Here is a 23,327-nt window from a genome sequence, read left to right as displayed (position 1 = left end):
GGTGGGAGGAAGTAGCGGAGTGATTCTTCAATCTCTCCTCATAAGTCATTCCATGAAGACCATGCATCTTTTTGGTCGCCCTTCTCTGGACCGCCTCCATCTTGTCTCTGTCTCTTTGGAGATACGGTCTCCAGAACTGAACACAGTACTCCAGGTGAGGCCTCACCAAGGACCTGTACAAGGGGATAATCACTTCCCTTTTCTTACTCGATATCCCTCTCTCTATGCAGCCCAGCATTCTTCTGGCTTTAGCTACCGCCTTGTCACATTGTTTCGCCGACTTCAGATCATTAGACACTATCACCCCAAGGTCTCTCTCCTGCTCCGTGCACATCAGCCTTTCTCCCCCATTGAATACAGTTCATTTGGATTTCCACTCCCCATATGCATGACTCTGCACTTCTTGGCATTGAATCTCAGCTGCCATATCTTTGACCACTCTTCCAGCTTCCTTAAATCCCGTCTCATTCTCGCCACTCCTTCCAGCGTGTCCACTCTGTGCAGATCTCAGTTTCATCCGCAAAAAGACAAACCTTACCTTCTATCCCGTCCGCAATGTCGCTCACAAAGATATTGAACAGGACCGGTCCCAACACCGATCCTTGTGCTACACCACTTAAAACCGCTCTCTCTTCAGAGAGAGTTCCATTTACCATTACACATTGTCTTCTGTCCATCAACCAGTTTGCAATCCAGGCCACCACCTTGACACTCATTTCTAAGCTTCTCATTTTATTCACCAGTCTCCAGTGCAGGACCGTATCAAAAGCTTTGCTGAAATCCAAGTAGATGACATAAGTGCTCTTCCTTGATCCAATTCCTTGGTTACCCAGTCAAAAAAGTCAGTCAGGTTTGTCTGACAGGATCTTCCCCTGGTGAATCCATGCTGCCTCTGGTCCATCAATCCTCCCGACTGTAGATAGTTCACTATTCTCTCTTTCAACAGTGACTCCATTACTTTTCCCACCACCGAAGTGAGGCTAACCGGCCTGTAGTTACCAGCCTCTTCTCTGTTCCCACTCTTGTGAAGTGGGACCACCACCGCTCTTCTCCAATCACTCGGCACCACTCCCGTTTCTAGGGATCCATTGAACAGGTCATAAAGCGAACCTGCCAGCACATCTCTGAGCTCCCTCAGTATCCTGGGATGAACTTCATCAGGCCCCATGGCTTTGTCCACTTACTGGAACTGGCTGGGCCTCCCCAAGACCAGTTATTAAGGACCTTTATATTCAGTTTTTAGATTATTTTCCTTGTGAAATTCAATTTTATAACTTTTCCAATGATGTTTCCATTTATTTGTTATAACAAAGTCATTTTCCCACTGACGTTTTTGCTATAACATTAAAATTCCCAGGAAAAATAAAATAAAAACTGAAAACAAAAGTCCCTAGTTATTATTATACCTATGCATATGTACACATTTGTGAGTTTATGTATTCCACAAGCCCGGTCGGGTGTCCATCCACGTAGATTAAAGGAGAATATCGCAGTTGGGCAGTTTCTAAGTCCCTAGTTATTATTATATCTATGCATATGTACACATTTGTCAGTTTATGTATTCCACAAGCCCGGTCGGGTGTCCATCCACGTAGATTAAAGGAGAATATCGCAGTTGGGCAGTTTCTAAGTCCCTAGTTATTATTATATCTATGCATATGTATGCATTTGTCAGTTTATGTATTCCACAAGCCCGGTCGGGTGTCCATCCACGTAGATTAAAGGAGAATATCACACTTGGGCAGTTTCTAAGTCCCTAGTTATTATTATATCTGTGCATATGTACACATTTGTGAGTTTATGTATTCCACAAGCCCACAAGCCCGGTCGGGTCTCCATCCATGTAGATTAAAGGAGAATATCACAGTTGGGCAGTTTCTAAGTCCCTAGTTATTATTATATCTATGCATATGTACGCATTTGTCAGTTTATGTATTCCACAAGCCCGGTCGGGTCTCCATCCATGTAGATTAAAGGAGAATATCGCAGTTGGGCAGTTTCTAAGGCTGCACCGCCTTTGTTCCAGTGTGGAAGAATTTAAAAGCCGATCTGTTCACATGGAAGAACTCTTTTGGCAGAGGGATATCCACGAAAAGTCATAAAGCCACCTTAGATCTGCTACAGTTTCAGGGAGCTGACAATTGATGCCGCCGAGAGCGTCTGCACCCGATAGTGCACAGATACCTCCAGTGCACTGGCGGCAGAGTCATCGATGTCAGCTCCTGTGAAACTTCAGCAGTTCTAAGGCTGGCTTTATGATAATCTTTTTAAGGTTCTGGGATGTTGTTATGGTTAAGTGGTGTTTGTGTAGATTCTTGGGTACTGTGGCAGATGACCATGCCCATGGGGAGGAGCCCCATGAGGAGCCACATTAGTGGGCTAGACTCGGGATGCGCAAACACAAAATTAGATCTTTTATTGTACAGCTTGAGGTATACCACCAGAGGTGGCAGTAGTGAGGTAGTTTGGATGTAGCAGTCTCAGGACCCTCGGTAGAGGGGACCCTTCTCACCTCACCTCAACTCAACGAGTTAGCAAAACAAATACAGGCTATATACCCGGATGGCGTGACATCAGTAGAGGGGGACGCCCCTGAGGTTCGCGACAGTGCTGGAATAATGACGTGGGTGGCATGCGTGCACCCTAGTAGGTCCCTGGGAGGAGCATGGTGGGAGGCAGCTCCATAGCCGTTCTGGGTACGCTGGAGAGGGCATCTTGTAGATGAGGTGGTAGCCATTTTCCCATGGTAAGCGGGAGGAGCCGTGAACAAGGTGAGGCAAATGGGGTGAAGCCGTCTAGCACCGACGGACGCAATAGATATGTGATTATGTGTGGATGTGCAGAGGGAGTGAATGAGCGTTTTGTCTGTTTTAAGAGCTGAAATGAGTATTTTCAGTTTGAAACACATTGGGTACAATATATATGTGGTGGTTTGAGTAACATGATTTAGTTAACAGCCAAAGAATAAAAAGGTTTATCATTTTGTAGTTGACCTTATTTGGAATTATTAATGCACTTTAACTATTGTGATGCAGTACGACCTGGCCCGGGGCAGTAACAGCTGAGACACAGCCAAGCAGAAGCTAGTGGTACCAAACTTAGCCACCGGAGGGCGCTGAGGAAGGTAGCAAAGACTACACTTCCCAGGTTCCCCGAACCAACACCTGACCCCTGGCTGGAGCCTGAGCAGGAACAGGTGGAGGAAATTGGGACTGATCCCTATGACTCAGCAGAATCTATGGAGGCTGAGGAAGAGAGCGTGCCTCCGTGGTGGACCTGGCCACAAAAGCCCGGCTCCTCAGAGTCTCAGGAGGAGGAGATGGAGGTAAGCTGGGGAGAGGAAAGCTCCAGCTGTTCCTCTATGGAGGTGGAATAACCAGGAGGTTGGGGGATGGTAAATCCTGGGTTTAGACAAAGAGGTTTAAGAAATGTTGAAAGGATATTATAGTGTAAATGCTGTTTAACTTTAAGCCTGCTAAGGAGAACCTAAGCAGTTAGGCTTAGGGGGTTTGTACAGTCAACCAGGCATTGTTGCAGGGCTGCAGCCGGTGAGGCTACAAGCCTACATTAAATCCTTTTTGTGATAAAGGCCTTTTTTTCCTGTGTACTGCTTGGGAGTGCCAGGACTAGGCCTGGCACTCTGACTAGGGCCTGTGAGGAGTCCATAGCAGCGCTGTGCATGAGCTGTGCAAGTGGATGGGACTTGGCATAGGAGTGAAGCCGGATGCCTGAAGCCCAGCAATGCCCCACAGCATGCTGAGCGGAGGGGCAGGATCGTGACACTATATAGAGAGTGAAGTAGCACACATTGGGTTCAACTACTTGTATTTGAGATATCTCAAAAAAAAAAATGCATCTAAATATACATATAATATCAATAGTGCTAATTCATAGAGTACAATAATCTAAATACATACAATTAAAAAACTTGTTAAGACATCATATAGAAACAATCCCTCTATCAAGTGCACACATACTCCAAATATATAACAGGTAATGTATCCATTTTAACAAACCAAAAAACGATAGTAATGAAAATGAAGGCTGACAAGCTCATCACAGGAGAGGTGGCTGTCAGTGCGGGCTGGGAAAACGGATGCTCAATACGAGCACAAGATACGTGACCTGGACTGTCTATCCTGTACGTCTATCTTGGGCAACCAGGATTTTTTTTGTTTAGAGCCTTTTTTTTGTACTTTAACCTGCTTCCTGTGGTTCCTCAGACTTAGAATCCTTGCAACAATATTAAATGGAGAAATCACAGAAACCAGGAATGTTTATTTTCCCAGCGAGCCCTTGAGCGTGGCATTTCCTTTATGACAGCCCCGGGATGGCGAAACATTTGCCACATTGAAATGGGTGCATTAGCCGCAAGGGAAAGTTTTGGAATCGCAGGGATTAGCTAATAGCCTCATCTACATGGAATTAACATGTGATAAGTGCTTTTAATTACTTGCACCATTGGACGTGCATTTTGGATGTGCCAATCCCCTTATTTCAGCGGTCCCCAACCACCGGTCCGCGGACCAGTACCGGGCCGTTGGGGGATTTTTGCCTGTCAGTGGCGCCGCTCTCCGCGGCTGCCGTTCATTGGCTGCCACTGCTGCGGGGAGGCGGGGTGAGGCTGGAGACCCGCCTCCTCCAAACCCACGACCCGAAAAGCAAATTAGTGCGTTGCGGCTGAGCGGTGAACTATGTTGCCGGAGCCGCGTGGACAGGAAGGAAGAGCTTCAGCCACTGCAGGTGCTCCTCCTACTTCCTGCCCGCCCTGCCCTGGAAGAAAAATGTTGCCGGAGCCACGTGGGCAGGAAGGAGGCGGAGTTTCAGCTGCATGCAGAAGAAGAGCAATGCGCTCGAGAAGACCAGGGCCGCTGCAGAGCACATCCTGCAGCGGCCCGTGAAGAGGAGGCCCAGAGGTGAGAGAGAGGCTGAGGGTTTGTAGAGTGTGTGTGTGTATGAGATGAGTTGAGAGATTGTGAGTGAGAGTGAGTTGAGAGACTGTGTGTGGGAGTGAGGACCTGAATGTTTGCAGAGAGCATGTGAGATCCTCTGTGTGTGTGAGAGAGACAGCATATGACAGTGAGAGCCTGTGTGTATGTATGAATGTATGAGAGAGAGCATGTGAGAGCCTGTGTTTGAGCAAGATAGCATGTGGGAGTGAGAGAGAACCTGTGTGTGTGAGTCAGACAGCATGTGACAGTGAGAGCCTGTGCTTGAGCAAGACAGCATGTGAGAGTGAGAGAGAGCCTGTGGGTATGAGACTCAGACAACATGTGCCAGTGAGAGACTGTGTGTATGAATGATTGTATGAGAGAGAGCATGTGAGAGTGAGAGCCTGTGTGTGTGTGTGTGTGTGTGTGCACATGTGTGAGAGAGAGAGAAAGCATGTGAGAATGAGAACCTGACTGTGTGTTTGAGGGAAGAAGACAGATGGGGAGAAAAGAAATAGAAAAAAAAGACAATATAAAGGAATTGGCAAAAAAATAAGAAAGGGAAGGTGGGGGAAAAAAAAAATCCTGTGACCAAGCGATTAGAAAGCTAAGATCAGTCAGCAGATGTAAAAAAATAAATTACTTTTTACTGATTGGCACATGTAATCTTTGGGAATGTCATAATTAAATGATAAGTATGCACTAAAATCCAACCCCATCCATAACCCCGCCCCCATATGACCAAAGCCCCACCCCTGCCCCACCCCACCCCGTCTTGCTGGGCCATGGAAAAATGGTCTTGCTTGAAGCCGGTCCCTGGTGCAAAAAAGGTTGGGGACCACTGCCTTATTGCATTGGGGTTATGGATGTGCGTTCCAAATCCCTGTCCAATCGTGTGATGAGCTGGGGAGGGTGTGTGCATGCGTAGTCTGGCTACTCCTGTTAGATGCAATATAACAGGAGAGGGAGGGAAACTAAACCATGAGGGACCCCACCCTTAACTTCCGATTGTAACATGTGCTAAAGGAAGAGCAAGAGCTTTTTATCATGGCTCATGCTGAATCGGAGACTGCCTGAAGAGACCATCTCCAGCTAAGCGCATTATAGAGAGACAAACAGCACTGCTCAAGTTGCACGTTTTACTGGGAATGTTTTTTCTTTATTTTAAATTCCCGATGCATTTGGATCGCATTACCTTACGGGCCGATGCAATACGGTTTGCTCAGCTGAGCTCACTGTTAACCTGCAGTCGGATGCAGGTAGAATAGGCGCTAATCAAGCCCTTAATGTAATAAGGGGATTAGTGCATATTCAACGCGTGTCCAATGCAGAGTGAATCTAATAGCACTCATGTGAATGAGGCTATTAGATATTCACTCCCAATTGAAAAATAAAATGCATCTCGGACGCACATTTAACTGTCACCTATTAACGCCTGCCTGGAGCAGGTGTTAAAAGACAAGCAGGGCAGGTTCATCCTGCACCGCGAGTATAACATGGGGGAAAGCGCACAAAGTAGCAGGGCAGAGGAAAGGGGGGTGGGGGGGAGAAGAGAGACCTGAGGAGGCGGGAAAAGAAGAGTAGGATAGCGCGGGAGAGGAGGGGATTTTGGCAGTTAAGGAGCCAAAGTTTGAATGCTGCCTCCCCTTTGGCCTGGTGCAGCGTGACATGAGTCAGCCTCTCTGCCAGATCGAACTGGCAGACCTAAGGGAAGGAGTGAGGGATTTGTTGTCTTAAGTTCAGCGTTATTGAGCGGGAGAAAATGAGAACGGCGATGCGGAGAAGTGGCGAGAGAGGGTGGTAGGCCAGGGCCAAGCACGGCGGCTATAAAAAAAAAAACGGGGGCGCAGGGGCACAGTAGTAGCGTGTTTTACTAGGCCGGCGCCTACGCGTGCGGGCCGCGCTTCCCCCGCATCATTAACCGATGCTTTGCCAGGGGCCAGTTTGGGTGAAAGTGGCCAAGAGGTGGGGCCCAGCAAGGGAAGCGGGTCAGTGCAGGGACAGGCCTGCGTGGTGGGAGAACTCCCGATAGACCTGTCGTTAAATGCCTCGGGGCGAGATTTGGACATGTTGTTGAGGCCTAAGGATGACGTGCAGGGCCCCATCATTGCGTTGGGGAACAGGAGGCCAGTGGGTATCAGTGAGGTGGTTCGAAAGGCAAAGAGTGTGATGGCTGTTCTGGGAGGCGGGGACGACAGTCAAAGGAAAGAGAAGCAGGTGATCAGCGCGGGGGCCCAGAGAAGGCTTCGTCCAATGGAGAGTGCAGAGCAGGGAAGAGGAGCAACAGGGACAAGGAGAAATAGGATAGGGTAGGAGCAGAGGCCCTCACAGTGCAGGGCTATGGGGATTCGGAGGCGGAGAGCAGGCCTGTGGCACAGTGAAAACAGTATGTGGTGAGTGTGGGCGGTGCCAAAGGGAGTTCTGGGAGGCCAGGGCAAGAAGGCGACAAGGATGCGTCGAGTCAGGTTTTTCCCCTGCCAGCCCTGCGGGAGTGTGGAGTTTCGGAGGATGGCCTGTCTGGTTGCTGGGACGGGAGGGTAGTCATCAGGCGTCAGGCCTCCAGGTCTTGGCAACGTCAGGAGATGGTGCTGAGAGGAGCACATGAAGGAAATATGGGTGGGAAGGGGAAAGGGAAGGGAGTGGAAGCCTGGGCGATACACAGGGGGATTTTGAGATGGGTACTGCGGCGGGTCTTTTTGTACTTGCAGGTGAGGAGGAACAGGAGTACCCTGCTCCATCACGAAAGGAGGCCTGCAGAGAGAGGCAACCAGCGAACGCAGCAGGACCAGAGCGTCATCGGGTGGCATTTCGGGATAGTTGATGTGGAGAAGTGGCGCTGATCAGGTTTTCTAGAATGGAGGAAGGTAAAGGGGGAGAGATTCTCACACATAAGGGATGCAAGAAAGGTTCTAAAAGAAAGAGATGTACTTCATCGAGTTCCAGCTCTGATAGCAGTTTGTCGACGGAGCCTTCCTCGGACTCTAGTTCCAGGAGAAGAGTTGTGAGTTATAGTGGGTTTGGGCTGAGTCAGGATATGGGTCATCCTGCTTTGGCATCTCTGACAGAGCTGTGGGAGGGTGTACCCAGCAAATTGCACAGCAGAATAAGGAGGTGAAGGTATGTGAACATATTTCGATTATTGGAAGGTCGGGGGGGGGGGGGAAAGAAAGGAAAGAGGAAGGGCAGGAAGAAGAAGAGTGGGAGGGAGACCGATATTAAAGTTGCCAAGAATATCCTCAATTGGATGTGGGGTTTCCTGCGATTAGCCAGCATGGTGGGACATTATCAGCTGGAACAAGACGGGGCGCTTTTAGTGTACAGAGACAGCATCCTTGGGGCTTTCAAGGATTATGAAGGTTGGGCTTGGCTCAACTATGATGAAAAATTCCATGAAAAGATGGCAGGGAATAAGTTCATGTCTTGGGGCACGCAGGACATTAACCTTTGGCTAACTCAGATGACTAACAAGAGTGTGAGACAGGGCAAGATAGGGTCAGGAGAAACAGGAGGGTCGGGGGTGGAGCAGGTGCTGCAAGCGGTAGCACGTGGGCAGATAAAGGGATAGGAGGTAGTGGACAGAAGGGCAGAGAGCAAAAAAGTGCTACAGGGAGCAATGATGTCTGCTGGAGATTTAACAAAGCCACATGCCTGTTTCTGGAGTGCAAGTTCCGTCATGCTTGCTCGGCGTGTAACAGCGCCCACCCTATTTCAAAATGCACCCAGGCTCATTTAAAGGTTCCCACGAAGGGGACAAAACTGTAAGGGGTACAATTTGGCGGCATGCCTCCGCAGCGAGGCATCCTGGCGATTTGGGAGTGATAGCAGGTAAGGTAGGACAAGGGAGGGATAAGGGGAGACAAGGGGAAGGGCAGTGTACCGTTATAAAAAAAACCAAAAAACAAACCGAGGGATGAGGAGCAAGGGAGGGAGTAAAGATTGATTAGCAAGGCAGGTTGGTCATGGCTTGAGCCCAGGTGTGGGCCACGCTAAGTGCTTGTGAAGACTAAGGGTCTTTGATGGTCCCCCCCAGACGTTTGTTCAAGGAATGGGGCCAGCAAAAAAAAAAAAAAAGAGATAAAAGACCACGATCACTGACAAGTTACCGTGCCATAGATATTAAGAGTGTGCGGCAAGCACCGATGATAGCTTAAGAGTTTATGGGTATAGTTGAGAGTAGGGGCGAGGGGTACACCAGAGCAGGATGGGCACGGTTCGGACTGCGGTCACAAGTGCGATGGAGAGGATCTGGCACTAGGCTGGCATGTGGGACGACAGGGTTTCAACAAGGTTGATAGATCGCTGATGCCTTGTTTGTTTCATGGAAGGTGTGATGTCCACAAGGCGTGGGGCCGACAGCGGATCTTTTCTGGAGCCCTGGGCAGAATAGGAGTGGGCGTTAATTCAGAGTTCAGTGGCGCCGAACACATGGATGGCATATGTAAAAGGAAACGAAGCAGTGACAAGTTTCTTACAGCAATGCGACTGGGAAGGGGGGCGCATGGATGATAGTTTGTTGGTTCGTTTCGTGTTGTGGGCAAAGCAAGCGGGTTACACTATGGCCACAGTACAATCGCAATTGGCAGGGTTTTCATTTTTCCATAAATTGCAGGGTTGGGAGAATCCAGCGGGTAGCTTCCGGTTGCGAAGGGTCCACGGGGGTTAACATAGGGGCTCGGGGTGCACAGGGATACAAGGTTGCCAATTCGCTATGAGGACTTGATCAGGGTGACGGCACAGTTCATATACATGTGCTGGTCACGGTATGAAGTGGCACTATTTCAAGTCGCGTTCTCGTGGGCTTTCTTTGGTGCCATGAGGATTAGCGAGTTAGTCACTAAATCGAGACATAGTGCGAAGGACTTGGGATTCACGGTACAATGCGTGCGAGTTGCGGAAATGTCGGTGACACTGTTTCTTCCAAAGTCCAAAACAGACCAAATTGGGAAGGGTGCATTCATCAAACTGTTGCCAGCCCAGTGTACAGCAGTATGTCCGGTTATGTCCGCAACCCGATATGTGCGAAGGCGCCCGGAGGTGGAAGGTTCCTTTCTCAAACATGAAGATGGATCGTTGTTGACAAGATATCAGTTCACACAAGTGTTACGTCAGGCTATTAGCAAGGATGGCAGGGATGCGAGGCAATACAGTTCGCATTCCTTTAGGATCGGGGCGGTGACATCGGCAGCCGAAGCGGGCTTACCAGCAGCTGAGATTCAAAGCATAGGGAGATGGAAGTCTAATGCTTTCCGGGTGTACGTCCGGACAGAAGAAGGGGGACAGTAAAAGGTCGGGTACAGGGGAGGAGGGTGGGGACGGGGTGGGGTGGGGCGGAAAGGAGTCAGAAAATCACTAACCAGTGTGTCTTCTGTTTCAGAGCTTATAGGGAGAGCGCGGATAAGAAAATTATTCCTTACCTGCTAATTTTTGTTCCTGTAATACCATGGATCATTCCAGACAGTGGGTTATGTTCCATGTCCAGCAGATGGAGTCAGAACACAAAATTCCCAGGGGAGGACCCATATAACCACGCCTCCCCTGTAACAACTCTCAGAAACTAGACTAACAAAGCCCAAAAGAGAGAGACTAAAAACAGAGGGATCAAGTAATCAAAGAAAGAATTGAAATAACCGCTGTCCAAATAAACAGCAACTAAATTCTGAATAGTGAACTTGCGAACAGCAGTGCGTGAACAAAAAAGACGTGCAGTATTCGAAATACAGAGTAAAAGATTGTTAAGACAGGTAGGCAGGGATGTCCCACAAGCAAACCCCCAAACCAAGGGAGGGTATTTGGAATGATCCATGGTATTACAGGAACGAAAATTAGCAGGTAAGGAATAATTTTCTTTTCCCTGTACATACCAGGATCATTCCAGACGGTGGGATGTACCAAAGCTTTCCCATCACGGGTGGGCCGCAGACAGCCCTGCTCATATTACCTTGTCTCCGAGCTGACCGCCCGACGGAGCACCGACATCCAGGCGATAATGTCTTGCAAAAGTATGGATCGACTTCCAGGTGGCCGCCCTACAAATCTCCTGAGTGGAGACGGAGGAGCTCTCTGCCCAAGATGTTGCCTGGGCTCGAAGAGAATGAGCCTTGACAACCAGCGGAGGGGACTTACCTACGCCAAGGTACGCCGCTATGATTGCTCCCTTCAACCACCGCGCTATAGATTGTTTGGAGGTCATGTAACCCTTCCGGGGTCCGGACCAGAGGATAAACAGATGATCGGAGAGCCGAAAATCATTAGTCACCTCCAGATAGCGTATCAGAGACCGCCGTACATCCAGTCGACGCAGGTCTCCAGACTCAGAAGAGGCAAAAGATGGTAATTCCACCAATTGGTTGAGGTGGAATGCTGAAACCACTTTAGGGAGAAAAGAAGGAACCGTCCTCAGCGAAACCCTTTCAGGCTTGAAACGAAGGTATGGTTCACGACAGGATAGGGCCTGCAGCTCGGAAATACGTCTTGCTGAACTGATTGCCACGAGAAAAATGGTCTTGAGAGTGACGTCCTTGATGGTAGCCGAGCTTAGAGGTTCGAACGGCGAACCACAGAGGACTCAGAGCACCAGATTCAGATTCCACGACGGACAAGGTGGGCGAATCGGAGGCTTCAAGTGTTTCACTCCTTTAAGGAAACGGGAGACGTCCGGATGCGAGGACAGAAACTCCTTATTTCCACTGCGAAGTAAAGCCCCCAAGGCTGCCACCTGAACCCGAAGAGAATTGTAAGCAAGACCCAAATCCAAACTTGCCCGCAAGAAGGAAAGGACTTCTGGCACTGAGGCCTGCATGGGAAGAATGTCATTCGCTCCACACCAATCCTCAAAGACCTTCCAGACTCGAACATAGGTAACAGAGGTGGACATCTTACATGCTTTCAGTAGCGTTGAAATAACCGGCTCCGGACAACCGCGCCTCCTCAACTGACGCCTCTCAAAAGCCAGGCCACAAGACAGAAGCGATCTGCCTCCTTGAAAAATATTGGTCCCTGGCGTAGAAGGGGACCCTCCCTGGCGTAGAAGGGGACCCTCCACCGTCAAATTGCGCAGATCCGTGAACCACGGTCGTCGGGGCTACTCTGGTGCCACAAGGATCACCGGCCCTTGGTGTGCCTCTATCCTGCGGATGACCTTGCCCACGAGGGGCCACAGTGGGAAAACATATAGGAGACAGTGGTGCAGCCAGGGCAGGACCAGCGCGTCCACGCCCTCGGCGCTGCGCTCCCACCTGCGGCTGAAGAAGCGGGAGGCCTTTGCATTTCCGGCGGTTGCCATTAGGTCTACGTGCAGTGTCCCCCATCGCCGTACTATTATCCACATCGCCTGCTGTGAGAGCTCCCACTCTCCGGGATCCAAGTTTTGTCGGCTGAGAAAGTCCGCCTGTACGTTGTCCACTCCCGCTATATGCGAGGCCGCTAGTCGTTGGAGGTGAAGCTCTGCCCACTCCATCAATTTGTCGGTTTCCAGAGAGACCAACTGACTTCTCGTGCCTCCCTGGCGATTGATGTACGCCACTGTAGTCGCATTGTCCGATAGCACCCTGACTGCTTGATGGCGTACTATGGGGAAGAAACCCTGTAATGCCAGATGGACCGCCCTGGTCTCCAAGCAGTTGATGGGCCACTTCGACTGTTCCTCCGTCCATCGACCCTGGATTGAGCTGTCCCAACAGACCGCTCCCCAGCCTGTGAGGCTGGCGTCCATGGTGATAATCACCCAATCCGGGTCCTCCAGCGACACCCCCTGAGCTAGGTGCTGCGGTTCCAGCCACCAATGGAGACTGATGAAGGTTCCTCTCGGAATCGGAAGGATTGCCTGGAAATCTCTCGACACCGGCTGCCACCGGGAGAGTAGGGATCTCTGCAGAGGCCTCAGATGCGCAAATGCCCAAGGAACCAGATCGATGGTCGAGGCCCACTGCCTGGGACTACCTGCAGGTAGTCCCAGGCAGAGGGCGTCTCGAACACCATAAACCCTTGAATCTGCTGATGCAGAGAATGAGCTCTGTCCAGATGCAGAAAAACCCTGGCATTCTTGGTGTCGAAGTGAGCTCCCAGAAAATCCAATGACTGGGACGGGACCAGGCTGCTCTTGGTGAAGTTGACAATCCATCCCAGAGATTGGAGAAGTTGTACCACTCTGTCGACTGTGAGGATACACACACTCGTGATTTTGCACGGATGAGCCAATCATATAGGTAAGGATGCACAAGGATGCCTTCCTTGTGCAAGGCTGCCGCCACTACCACCATGATCTTCGTGAAAACCCGTGGAGCTGTGGCCAGGCCAAAGGGAAGAGCGCAAAATTGGAAGTGTTGACCCAAAATTTTGAAGCGTAGATAACACTGATGAGCTTGACAAATTGGTATGTGGAGATACGCCTCCGTGAGATCCAATGAAGCCAAGAATTCTCTCGGATGAACTGCCGCTAACACTGAACGGAGTGTCTCCATGCGGAAACGAGGGACTCTGAGGGACCGGTTGACCTGCTTGAGGTCCAGGATAGGACGAAAAGTACCTTCCTTCTTGGGAACCACAAAGTAGATTGAATAATGCCCCCGGCCCAGTTCGGCGGCTGGCACCGGCACTATGGCCCCCAATTGAAGGAGACGATCGAGGGTCTGCCGCACGGGTCGCAAGGGGAAAACAGGAACTGGTCCCGAGGAGCGCAAACAAAATCCAAAGCGTAACCGCGTCTTAGAATATCCAGAACCCATTGATCCGACGTGATTTGGACCCACTCTTCGTAGAAGAGAGCAAGGTGACCCCCCAGTCGAGGGACCACCTCGCGGGTCCGTCTGGCATCATTGGGTAGATTTAGCGGATGTACCAGCACCCTGCGCTTCCTTACCCTGGCGGCGCCCACGAAAGGGCCGGTTCCAGGAGTGCGAACGAGAAGAGGGCGCCCGAGGTGGCTGTTGCCTCTGAGGACGCGCTCTCTGCTGGTTACGATAACGGTTTCTGGAGTAATTATATGATCTTGACGAACGGGGTCGATCTTCGGGCAACTTGTGCACCGCGTTCTCATTAAGGGACTTGATGATCTGATCCAAGTCTTCACCAAAAATATACCTACCCTTAAAAGGAAGGGACCCCAAACGTGTCTTGGAAGAGGCATCAGCCGACCAATTGCGAAGCCAAAGGAGCCGACGCGCTAAGACCGCCGCCACCATGGTTCGGGCTAGGACCCTTAAAAGATCATATAAAGCATCCGCTCCATAGGCAACCACGGCTTCCAGTCTGTCTGCCTGGTGAGCCTCAGCGTCTGGTAAGGACTGGGAGGTGAGAAGCTGCTGCACCCACCGAAGACCCGCTCGCTGTGCGAGGGAACTGCAGATAGCCGCCCGCATCCCTAAGGCCGAGACCTCAAAGATACGCTTGAGGTAAACCTCCAGCTTATGATCCTGCATATCCTTCAATGCCGTCCCTCCAGTGACAGGAATAGTGGTATGCTTTGTGACCGCTGATACCACAGAATCTACGGCGGGAACTTTGAGAATTTCCAAAAAATCGGCCGGCAGAGGATACAATTTTTCAATGGCTCTACCGACCCTAAGGTTGGCCTCCGGAGAATCCCATTCCCGAGTGATCAACTGCAAGATCTTGTGATGAGTGGGAAAAGACTTGGCTAGAGGCCGCAGTCCTGCTAGGAGGGGGTCCCCCTTCTTGAGAGCCGGGTCAGGCCCCAACGGTTCCAGAGGGGGATCAATATCCATTTCCTGGAGGATGTAGGGAATGAGGTAATCTAACTCCGCCGCTTGGAAGATGCGGAGGACCCTAGGGTCGTTGCCCTCCACCTGGGCTGCCAAGGTGGTGTCGTCCATGTCAGGGTCCTGGGATTGTCCTTCCCCTGACGAAGTCTGTATTATCAATGGTGTCCTGGTAGGGCCATGAGATGTCCCCGCTCCCCCGCCTACTAAAGGGGGGGCGAGCCTGAGGGAGGGTCCCACCCAGGAGGGGGGTAGGACATGGTATCTTGGGGGGTGAGGGTCCCCAGGTCCCGAAGGTCGTGTCTCTGCTCTGAAGAAAAGCCCTGTGCATCAGGACTATGAATTCAGGGGAAAAGGCCTGGCATCCTGAGGGGTCACCCGCCCCGGGGGATCCCCCCTCTGCCTACCAGGATTAGACTCAGAGTAAGGGTCCAAAACGGGCCTAGAAGTGGGAAACAGATTATCCGTGTTCTCCTCAGAAAGCATGGCATCAGAATCTTGCAACAAAATGGCCGCCGTTCCCGCGTTGAGAGGGAACGGGTTCTGGCGCTTCCTTCCCACGCGGTCTGCAGCTCGAACATCCCTGTTAGTAGCTGGCGCACATTCCCCCTCGGGGAAACAGCCTGAGCACAGACCCTCTTCAGAAAATAATCCGGCCCTGTCGGAGCCCTCACAAGGTGCCACGGACTGCATCGCCGCAGGGAGAGAGGGGGGGGGGGGGAGGCTCTACAGGTGGCTCGTGCCTAAAATGAGCGCTGACCTGGCAACGAACGCTTGCCGGGGACCTGAAGAAGAACTGACGGGGAATTACCCTCCCGACAGCGGGCAGCTCCGGGGAATGGTGCTTCGCGAGGCCGCAGGTCGGGACGTCGGTCGCTCCCCAAAAGGGAGGGGGGAAAACCTGGGTCATGAGGGAGAGGCCGGCGCTACCGACTTTCACCTCAGAGAGCCGAACGGAGTCCAAAAAATTGCAGTCTTCTGCTGAAAAAGAAGATGAAACAAAAATACACTTACCCCAACTGAGCCCTCAGTGAGGAAAATGAGAAAAGAAAGAAAGAAAACAGGCAACAGCCTGTCAGCAAGTCACCAGGCTAGAGAGTGATGAGCCAGCACCAGCGGAGAGCTCTCCCCCTGCTGTAAGAGGAGCCTTAGCAAAAACTTCTTTTTTTTTTTTTTTTTTTAAACTTGATCCCCCTGAGGAGGTAGCCCTAAGCTAACAAGCTGGGGACCACAAGTCCCCTGCTCACATCTGCTGGAGTCAGAACGTTACTGAGAGCTGTTACAGGGGAGGCGTGGTTATATGGGTTCTCCCCTGGGAATTTTGTGTTCTGACTTCATCTGCTGGACAGGGAACATAACCCACTGTCTGGAATGATCCTGGTATGTACAGGGAAGTCTGGATGTGCCTGGATCGTGGGCCATTCGTTTATTCACAGAGCACAGCGAAGAGCGTTGAAATGCCCATACAGGGAGAACCTGGACCTGGAGCACATGGGATGGCAGCTGGCATGGTTCAGTCGGCGTGGCATGCATTGGGACGAGCTTTTGCCTTTTATACGGGAAAGAATCGAGATGTGGGGAATACCGAACATCCTGCTCATACATCTAGGGGGAAATGATAGCGGATCTAAAACATGCCGAGCCCTACTCACGTGCATGAAAAAAGATCTAGCGCAAGTTATGATACAATGGCCGCAGGTGAGAGTAGGATGGTCGGACATTATAGTCCAGTTAAAGAACAAGGAGGAGATGATTTGGCAAGCAGGGGTTAAGAAATTAAATAGGCAGATGGGAAAGTGGATGGGTGGGAAGGGGGATTTTGGGTCAGACACTCATGGTCTTGGGAGGTAGAAGCACGACTGTTAGCGGAGACGGGGTCCATCTGTCCGAAGTGGGGATGGACTTGTTTAATAATTCATTACAAGAAGGTTTGGAGAAGGAAATTAGTAAATGGTAAGAGGCTGCAGTGGGGGAACAAGTCAACATAAGTCGACTTGTTATTGGCGGAAAACCTGAGCCCATGTTATGTAGGAATGTTGGGGGGGAGGGGGGAGAATCAAGAGGCTAAGGTTCACGGTAGAACTTGCTCTCGCTGGTTTGAGGCAGAACAAGAGTGAAAAGGGGGAAGGGCAGATCCACCACTGGGGACAAGGTGGTGGAGGCCAAAAGGAAAAGGGGAGGGAAAAGGGGTATGGGGGAGGGGTAAGTTTGTTATCATTAAAGTTGATTGTAACGGCTCGGGTTAATAAACTGTAAGGGCTCGGGTTAATAAACTGCAGCCTAATTTAAAGCCAAAACAGTTGTGTATTTATTGGGGGGGGCCTCAGGACAGCAAATGGAGTGCACGTATTTCCCTCCCTATGTTATAGTTGCGCCCATCAAAAACAAGTACAGAAAAGCAGAAAAAACTGCTTTTCTGCACTGCCTCCTACTTAATATCGTTGTTCGTTTTCCTTACCGGCAGACAGCCACAAAAACAGACGCCGATAAACCCGGCGTTCATTTTCGTGACTACCATTCGCTGGTAAGGAAAACCGGCATCAGTTTTCCTTACCGGCAGACGGCCGTCACGAAAACCAATGCCAATACACTTGGCGTCGGTTTTCCTTACTGGCAGATGGCAATCCCAAAAATTGAATGCCGGGTCCGAATGTCACTTTTTTTTTTTTACTTTTGTTTCTTTTAGTTTTCATCCTACCGCCGATAAACCCGGTGTCAATTTTCGTGATTGCCATCCGCCGGTAAGGAAAACCAACACCGAGTCTATTGGCGTCTGTTTTCCTTACTGCTGTACGCCAGTCACAAAAACCGACGCCAGGTTTATTGCTTCGGTTTTCGTGGCTGTCCGCCGGTAAGGAAAATCAATGCCGATAACCTCGGCATACGGCAATCACGAAAACCGACTGGGTTTGCATTAGCAAGGATGCACTAGGGTCTTCCTTGCCAATGTGACCCCCTCATTTAAATATTGCATGCCGGCGCCTTAAGAGAGCGGGCACTAACTGTTCAGCACCCGCTTTCTACATGACTCTATTGCATCAGCCCCTTAGTGCAAGGGGAATTAAACAAATATTTTGCAGCAAATTTTAAAAGCCCTGCATGAGTAAATCCAGCTGTATTTACGCACGCAGGGGGGTTACACGCGCCGAGCCTATTTTGCATAGGCCCGGCGACACGCACAAGCCTCGGGGCTTGAAAAAAGGGGCGGGCTTGGGCGGTCCGGGGCAGGGGCATGGCCAGAGGCCTCCGTAGGGCCTCTAAGCTGGGGGATTGCACACCGGCACTCGGCTGGCACGCGCAACCCATGCCTGCCCGGAAGCAGGCGCAACTTTAAAAACAAAGGTCGGGGGGGTTAGGTAGGGGGGGGGGAGCGGAAGGAAAGTTCCCTCCGAGGCCGCTCCAAGGGAACGGGGAAAGCCATTAGGGCTCCCCTTGGGCTCGGCGCGCGCAAAGTGCACAAGTGTGTACGCCCTTGTGCGTGCCGACCTCGGATTTTATAACATGCGTGTAGCTGCGCACACGTTATAAAATCGGACGTAGATTTGTGCGCACCGGATTGCGTGCACAAATCTACGCCCATGCATAGCTATTAAAATCCATCCCTTTGCATATTAAAACTGCGTGCGTGGTGCCTTTAACGCGCTGACATGCCCGCAATAGCCTGCGGGAGGCTCGAGCTCCGGGGCCGTCCCTTACCCCGTTTCTGCCGAGAGGTATCTCCGTCCTCCGCCTCAGGGGAGAAATCGTGGACAGTCACTCCCTGCCCCTCCCTTTCTTCCACCTCATCCGCTCTCCTCATCCCAGGGCAAGAAGAATTAAAGCAAACAAAAAAAAATCTACATCCAGACTTCGATTTACAAAACAATGCAAGAGAAGAGGAAAAAGCGAGCAGCAGCAGCGAAAGAAACAATCTGCAGGGCTGAGCTTTCCTTTCCATACTTTATTTTTTGTTGTGTAAGCCTAAAGGAAATGAGCAGTTTCCTTTAATCGGAAGCACCGCCCCCTCAGTGAGCTGCAGCTGTTCTACAAAACTCTTCTGAGTATGAGACAGAAATGTTACCTCAAGTGCAAGATAGAAAGTTCAACCCCTGACAACAGATCCCACCATGATGTTACAAGATAGAATACAATCTATATTCTTATGTTTTTGTTTTTAAATTTAATAAGATATTATTTTGTATTTCATTTAACTATGTAATTATTAGCGCGATATATGTGTTATGGGTAATGGATTTTTGTGAATTTTGCTACTGCAAATTCAAATATTGTTAACCGCCTTGATATTAACTTGAAAGTCGGTATACAAAGTTAAATAAATAAATAAATAAATATATTAGAGGATGCCAAGATGAGAGGTTTCTTAACCACAAGAGAATTCAATTTCCTCCAAGTACGACATCCTCGGACGCCAGTTATATACGGAGTCTCCAAGATACATAAAACTCTCACGAGACCACCACATCGTCCAATAATTTCAGCCAATGGTTCAATATTAGAACCCTTGGCACAATTCATAGACCATTTCTTACGTCCACAAGTACCATTGGCAAAATCATACGTACAAGACACATCAGACATACTATCCAAGTTGGCACAATTACAATCTGTAGCAGAAGACAGCCTCTTGGTTACTCTGGACATAGAGGCATTGTATACAAATATACCCCAGATAGAAGCTTTATCAATCGTGAAGGAGGTATTAATAAGGAGAACACGCCCGCACAGAATACCCACATCTTTCTTGCAGAAACTAGCAGAAATCATTCTGTTCCACAATTATTTTGCATTCCAACAAAAGTATTTCTTACAAGTGCATGGTGTGGCAATGGGGTCCCCAGTGGCCCCCGACGTAGCAAATCTCTTCGTGGCGAAATTTGAAGAGTCTACAGTCTACACTTCTGGATTCTTTAAGCATGTCACACAATGGACCAGATACATAGATGATGTCTTCTTTATATGGACTGATACAGAAGTCACACTATTACAGTTCCATCAGTGGCTGAATCAAGCGCATCCCAACTTAAAATTCACCATCACATACCATAAGGAGACTATATCCTATTTAGACATTAAAATAATTAAGAAGGGATCAACATTACAAACCACCCTATACAGGAAACCAACGGATAGAAATAATTTACTCCGCTTCGACAGCCATCATCCAAGGAGGTTCAAAGAAGGCTTACCGGTTGGTCAATATTTTAGGATACGTAGGTTATGCTCAGAAGAAGCAGAATTCCACAAACAAGCACAAACATTATCTTCACGGTTTGCGGTCAGAGGCTATCCCAGACAGGTCATCAATCACGCTTACAAAAGGGCAATATATTCCAATAGGGAATCCCTCTTGCAATACAAGCACAAACCGAACAGCACACAATTAATTTGCGTGCTCCAGCATACCCAATTGACCACACAGATTAGAAACATCCTTATGAAATATTGGCACATCCTCAGTCCATATCCAATATTCCCTCAAGTGCCCATGTTTGCATATTCAAGAGGACGTAACATAAGACAACATATCATCAGGGCAGCAATCTCAGAACCTATTAATCCTGTCACCACAGGGCAAACAATTTGTGGAAAATGCATATTCTGCGCACAAGCCCACCAGGGTACCAGCTGGACCCATCCAAGCACAGGGTATGTGACCAAGTTGAACAATGACGTCAATTGCAACTCGGACCACGTGATATACATTTTGCATTGCCCCTGTCCTAAGATATATGTTGGCAGGACTAAGAGGAAAATACGAATTCGACTCACAGAACACAAATGTAGGATAAATAATAAAGATCTGAAGGCCCCTGTGGTACAACATTGTGTGGATACAGGTCACTCATTTGGAGATTTGGAATGGGCAGTGCTAGAACAAGTGAGGGCATCATGGTGAGGCGGCAATCGTGACATCATTCTTAACAGAAAAGAGAATCAGTGGATTCACCGCTTGAATACATTAGAACCCTTTGGACTCAATGATAAAATTGAGTGGTTGTCACTTATCTAGTATCTACCCCCGACATAGCAACCCGAGTGACGGGCAGTGCCAGAATAAGTGAGGGTATCATGGCGAGGTGGCAATCATGAAATCATTCCAAATAGAAAAGAGAATCAGTTGATCCACTGCTTTAATTCATCAGAACCCCATGGACTCAATGATAAAATTGAGTGGTTGTCACTTATCCAGCATCCACCCCCGTCATAATAACCTGAGTGACGTCAACAGCACCGCCCCACACGTCATGAGCTCGACTCGAAAGAACCCCTTTAAAAATGGCGACTTTTCTCGCCGACTCCCACGCTAGCAACAGGAGCAGGTCGCGGCAGCCGCGAGTTATAAAGTAAGTACCGAACATTTTAAAATGCAGGTTATGCTACAAAAGCTTTTTTCAGCGGGTCCTGTATACACACATCTTTCTAAACACGCTGCAAGTCTAATTAGGAATAAACTCTGCATTCTACAGCGGAGCTCAACAATCAGCACCCCTAGCGCCGAAGTCCACAGTTTTCAACAAAGCCACTGTAACAAGTATGTATTCCGGACTCCGGTCAGAGCAACCCCACTAAGTGACAGTGAATGTCAATAGCTTCAGGATGTATAGTAATGGTTTATTTTTATGTTATGCAGTTGCCACAGTGTTTGAGCGGTCTCTCTTGCCAAAGCACAGCCCGTGAAGAAGGAGCATACGCTCCGAAACGCCTTGGTGTCGGCAGCACAAGATTGACTACACACTCGCAAGTATATGTTAAGTAGTGGCTTTAATATAAAGAAAACAATTTGAAGAGCACGCAAACCAGTGGACACAATCATAAATTTAAGACCTCATTGAGGTGCCTAATGATTTAAAAGCCAGAATATGGCTCACATACACGATAGCTGAACATTATTGTATAGCATCGTATGAAGGCACTCTCAATCCACATCCTTTATATATAACAAGTCTTGTATTTATTGAAGTCAAAAAGCAAACATAATGTTAGGGATTAGGAAGTCAATGGTTAATAAAACGGAAAATGTCATAATGCCTCTGTATCGCTCCATGGTGAGACCGCACCTTGAATACTGTGTACAATTCTGGTCACCGCATCTCAAAAAAGATATAGTTGCGATGGAGAAGGTACAGAGAAGGGCAACCAAAATGATAAAGGGGATGGAACAGCTCCCCTATGAGGAAAGGCTGAAGAGGTTAGGGCTGTTCAGCTTGGAGAAGAGACGGCTGAGGGGGGATATGATAGAGGTCTTTAAGATCATGAGAGGTCTTGAACGAGTAGATGTGAATCGGTTATTTACACTTTCGAATAATAGAAGGACTAGGGGGCATTCCATGAAGTTAGCAAGTAGCACATTTAAGACTAATCGGAGAAAATTCTTTTTCACTCAATGCACAATAAAGCTCTGGAATTTGTTGCCAGAGGATGTGGTTAGTGCAGTTAGTGTAGCTGGGTTCAAAAAAGATTTGGATAAGTTCTTGGAGGAGAAGTCCATTAATGGGTATTAATCAATTATACTTAGGGAATAGCCACTGCTATTAATTGCATCAGTAGCATGGGATCTTCTTGGTGTTTGGGTAATTGCCAGGTTCTTATGGCCTGGATTGGCCACTGTTGGAAACAGGATGCTGGGCTTGATGGACCCTTGGTCTGTCCCAGCATGGCAATTTCTTATGTCATTATGTTCTCTGACCTCATCGGAGTCGGACCTGCCTCCCGGTTGCTTTCTGGAGTTGGGGGTGGTGCTTTGAGTTGTTTCAGGCGCGCATCAGGGGAAACCTGCAAGAACAGCAGCCCCAGTGCAGGTTTGTTTCAAACAAGCTTGAAGAGGTTTTCTGAATTGCTTCATAAAGTCTCATTATTAGGAACGGAGAATGCGCTCAAGCGTTACAATAAAGGGCTCTCTCTTGAGGTCCCATAAGGTTCGGATAGGTTCCCAGCTAACAGGAAGACGTAGCCTTCAGCTGCCTTTAATATCCATTCATTTCACTTTTATTTATGTACTGCAGAGTGCCTGATAAGAACATAAGAAGCTACTGTACTGGGTCAGACCAAGGGTCCATCAAGCCCAGCATCCTCTGTCCAACAGTGGCTAATCTACGATACAAGTTCCTGGCAAGTACCCAAACATTAAATACATCTATTGCTTATTAATTAATAGCAGTTTATGGATTTATCCTCTAGGAACTTATCCAAATCTTTTTTAAACCCAGTTTCAGTTACTGCTGTAACCACATTGTTCACAATAATAACATTTCTATAGGAAACGCTGCCAGATTCATCTGCTCTTAGCTTTCAGGTCGATCCAGTAAGGGCAGGTAGGAAGAGCTGCGTTAGTGCCGGGTGCACCCGCGGTTGCTACAGTCCTGCTCACCTACCGCTCGATCCTGTACTCTAATCTCATGCAAATGTAAGCAGCGTCCAAGAAGCGTTAGGCGAAGCGTTAGGCCCGCGCAACCCATTTTATTGTATAGGCGCTTAATACAGCGCCTATACAGTATCCTGGGTGCGCTGGTACCTGTCATTTCAAATGACATTTGAAATGACAGGTACCAGGAAGTGGATCCCAACTTTAACCCATGAAAACCTAAAAAAACCTAAAATCCCCTCCTCCCGAAGTGGCTCGGCATGTGCCAACTTACCTTTTGTTGTTTTTCAGCCCTTTCAGCCTTCTCTGCCGTCCTTT

At 49.1% G+C, this 23,327-nt stretch overlaps 1 protein-coding gene across 1 annotated transcript in view; it reads right to left on the bottom strand.

Moving 5' to 3' along the window:
• The window catches only part of LOC115081337 (C-type lectin domain family 2 member D-like), a 52,713-nt gene extending 34,122 nt beyond the window's left edge, over window positions 1-18,591 (bottom strand). Inside the window, exon 1 of the mRNA XM_029585820.1 lies at window positions 18,344-18,591. Within this exon, the coding sequence (XP_029441680.1) occupies window positions 18,344-18,584 (241 nt within the window). The 5' untranslated portion in view covers window positions 18,585-18,591. The remainder of the gene's footprint in view (window positions 1-18,343) is intronic.
• Between the last annotated feature and the right edge of the window lie 4,736 nt (window positions 18,592-23,327).

Source organism: Rhinatrema bivittatum, unplaced genomic scaffold (assembly GCF_901001135.1).
Source record: "Rhinatrema bivittatum unplaced genomic scaffold, aRhiBiv1.1, whole genome shotgun sequence".
NCBI lineage: Eukaryota > Metazoa > Chordata > Amphibia > Gymnophiona > Rhinatrematidae > Rhinatrema > Rhinatrema bivittatum.
This window is presented reverse-complemented; position numbering and strand designations above follow the sequence as displayed.